This window comes from Triticum dicoccoides, chromosome 1B (assembly GCF_002162155.2).
Source record: "Triticum dicoccoides isolate Atlit2015 ecotype Zavitan chromosome 1B, WEW_v2.0, whole genome shotgun sequence".
NCBI lineage: Eukaryota > Viridiplantae > Streptophyta > Magnoliopsida > Poales > Poaceae > Triticum > Triticum dicoccoides.
The window spans coordinates 141691770-141694369 of NC_041381.1; the positions used below are offsets into that span (position 1 = coordinate 141691770).

The 2600-nt window shown below is 49.2% G+C and overlaps 1 protein-coding gene across 1 annotated transcript; it reads left to right on the top strand.

The window, feature by feature from the left end:
* Positions 1 to 490: 490 nt before the first annotated feature.
* LOC119323802 (diacylglycerol O-acyltransferase 3-like) lies at positions 491 to 2367 on the top strand. The gene is made up of 2 exons (XM_037597516.1): positions 491 to 825; positions 1228 to 2367. The coding sequence occupies exons 1-2, from the start codon at positions 553 to 555 to the stop codon at positions 2164 to 2166; spliced, it is 1212 nt and encodes a 403-aa protein (XP_037453413.1). The 5' UTR covers positions 491 to 552; the 3' UTR covers positions 2167 to 2367.
* Positions 2368 to 2600: the final 233 nt, after the last annotated feature.

The window sequence follows — 2600 nt, forward strand, 5'->3', positions numbered from 1 at the left end:
ATAGACAGTGGCGAACCTAGCTCACTGGGCCAGGGTGGGCCAACAGTGCAATTGTACATATAATATTAATTTTTTTCTATTTATTTTTAGCATTTTTCCTATGGTATAAAGTCCATTTTCCAATCTCAAGGTGGACCGTGGCCCACACTGTCCATCCTCTACCTTCGCCCCTGGCTGTAGATGACATAGCAAGTTTTTATAACCGACTGTTGGCTGTATTACTAACAATGCTCTGGTACATATTATTCTGCCTTTCTATAAAAATATGGTATGTCATTGGCAATACTTTAAAAAAACTAACAATGCTCTAAGCCCACAGGCGAGTCTTAATTCTTGCGGTCAGCATTCAGCAGCAATCGTGGACTGAAGACCTCCTCATTTGTCCACGTAAGCAATGCATCGCCACTTCCCCACACACAACACGCCACGTATGCCCGAAGGGTATAACTGTAAATTCGTATGCAACGAGGCGTGACGAAGCATCTAAACGCGCAGACGGATTTGGGTGGTGGAGAAAGGGGAACGGGGAAAGGGATCTCGCCGCAACGCACCATGGAGCTCGCCGCAACCAGCGCTGCTGCCCTCCGGCGATCGTTGGCGTCGGGGTATCCGGTGGTCCCGAGGGAGAGGAGGAGTGGGATGCCGGCCAGGGTGTCCTGCGTCGGCCGCGGAGGCAGAGGCGTAGGCGGGGGATTCGCCGACGAGGCGCACCTCAGGTACTACGAGGCGCCGCGGAAGGCGGTGGAGGCGGCGGCGAGGGATCTTACCAAGCTCCGGGCTATGGGCCTTGTCGCCGGCGACCCAGCCAAGGAGAAGATCCTCTCGGTGAGCCCTCTGCCTCCCTCCTCATCATATGTCGATTTTGTGGTTCTGTTCTCCATTTATGCTTCAGATTAGGGTTGACAAGTTTCGATGCTTGAAGGAGCGCTTACGTAATTGCAGTGGTTTATTGCGATTAATTGTTGCGGAAGGATTTGAATGATGTTGACGCAATGTTTGATTTGGCCTCAAACATAAACACTACTCATTCCCCCCTGTAGCTAAACATAAGATTTAGATTTCTGTTCTGTTTCTTGGAAATTCTGGAAAACTGCTTGGACATTTTAGCACCGTGCTTTGATTGAAACATGAATTTGGTGGTAAAATTAGCTGGTTGGTTTTGTAGCGTACCTTTTGTACGAATTATGATAAAGTTGTGCTCTGGTTTGTGGGGAACTATTTATACAGGAAGCCACTGAGCTGCTGCTACAAGAGTTGAATCAGATGAAGGATGCAGAGGACGAGCTGAAGAAGAAGCAGAAAGAGGAGAAGGCTGCGATGAAAGCACTGAAGAAGCAGCAGAAGGAAGCCAAGAAGGCCGCGATGAACTGTGGAGATGGCTCCTCTGAATCGAGCGAGAGTGAGTGTGAGGAAGAGCAATCCATGAAAATGAGCTGTGTTGCCACCACATCGATGCCTGCAATTGAGCAAGGAATGGCGATGTCAATGTCAGTGCCCCAAATTGCTGCATCCAACATTGCAACAGCTCCGGCAATGGATTGTGACATGGCTGCGATGAAGGCCATGAAGAAGAGAGAGAAGGAACAAAAGAAAGCTGCAAAGAAGGCCATGAAGATGAAAAAGGAGGAAGAGAAGAGGATGGCCACACTGAATTCCTGCAAGGATGAAGACAGCTCATGCTCATCGGAGTCCAGCAACAGTGAGTGTGAAGGGGAAGTCGTCGGAATGAGCCGCTGTGCCACCATTTCTGCGCCTCGAACACCACCTGCAAGCACAGTTTTCCCCATCATAGTGCCTCAAATTCCAGACTCCGTTGCACTGGATGCTCAGATCTTTTCCGGGTCTGCAAATGCAATGCAGTGCACTGCCACCAGCCTTGCGGTTGTCGAAAAACCAGTGCTGAACAGAATCGATGTCTGCATGGGCGGCAAGTGCAAGAAGGCGGGCTCGCTCGCTGTCCTGCAGGAGTTTGAGACGGAGGTTGGCATGGGCGGCATGGTGGTCGGTTGCAAATGCTTGGGGAAATGCGGGCTAGGCCCAAATGTGCGGCTTCGGAGTGAGGGCTCTGTACAGAAGAACAGTCCCATCTGCATTGGTGTAGGCTTGGATGATGTTGGCACCATAGTGGCAGGCTTCATCGGAGATGGCGATGTGGGCATGAACTGATACGATGGTTACCTGGACCTGGTTCAGGTTGGTATTTACAGACCTGTACTACTACAACTTGTTTTGTCTGGCAAATGTACTACTACAACTTTGCTGCACAATAATACATTGTAGATAATCACGCCCCTGACGAGCTGATGCATGTTCTGAGCTTAATGACCTGTTGTTTACTATATATATATATACTCCCTGTTTCATCCAGGAGCCGCGAGTTCGTCGGTTGTCGGTTCATAGGTTTCTTTTAGTTGTGGTTCTGCCTCTCCTCTGCTTATGCTTGGTGGCACGCTCGCGGCATCCAACAAAGAATTTCTGATGTTATGTTGGCCTTGCTTGTCGTGCGTTGTCTTGTTTTTTATTTCATCAGTTTGCATGAGGATTTCCTTGGCACCTTTTAGCTTGTACCATTCGATCGTATGTGTTTATTATAAAGTGAG

What these genes read in the sequence shown, in the direction of transcription:
- LOC119323802 (XM_037597516.1), top strand. Translation starts at nt 553, where the DNA reads ATGGAGCTCGCCGCAACCAGCGCTGCTGCCCTCCGGCGATCGTTGGCG. An exon ending in CCAAGGAGAAGATCCTCTCG is followed by an intron (nt 826 to 1,227) that starts GTGAGCCCTCTG and finishes CTATTTATACAG; the next exon opens with GAAGCCACTGAGCTGCTGCT.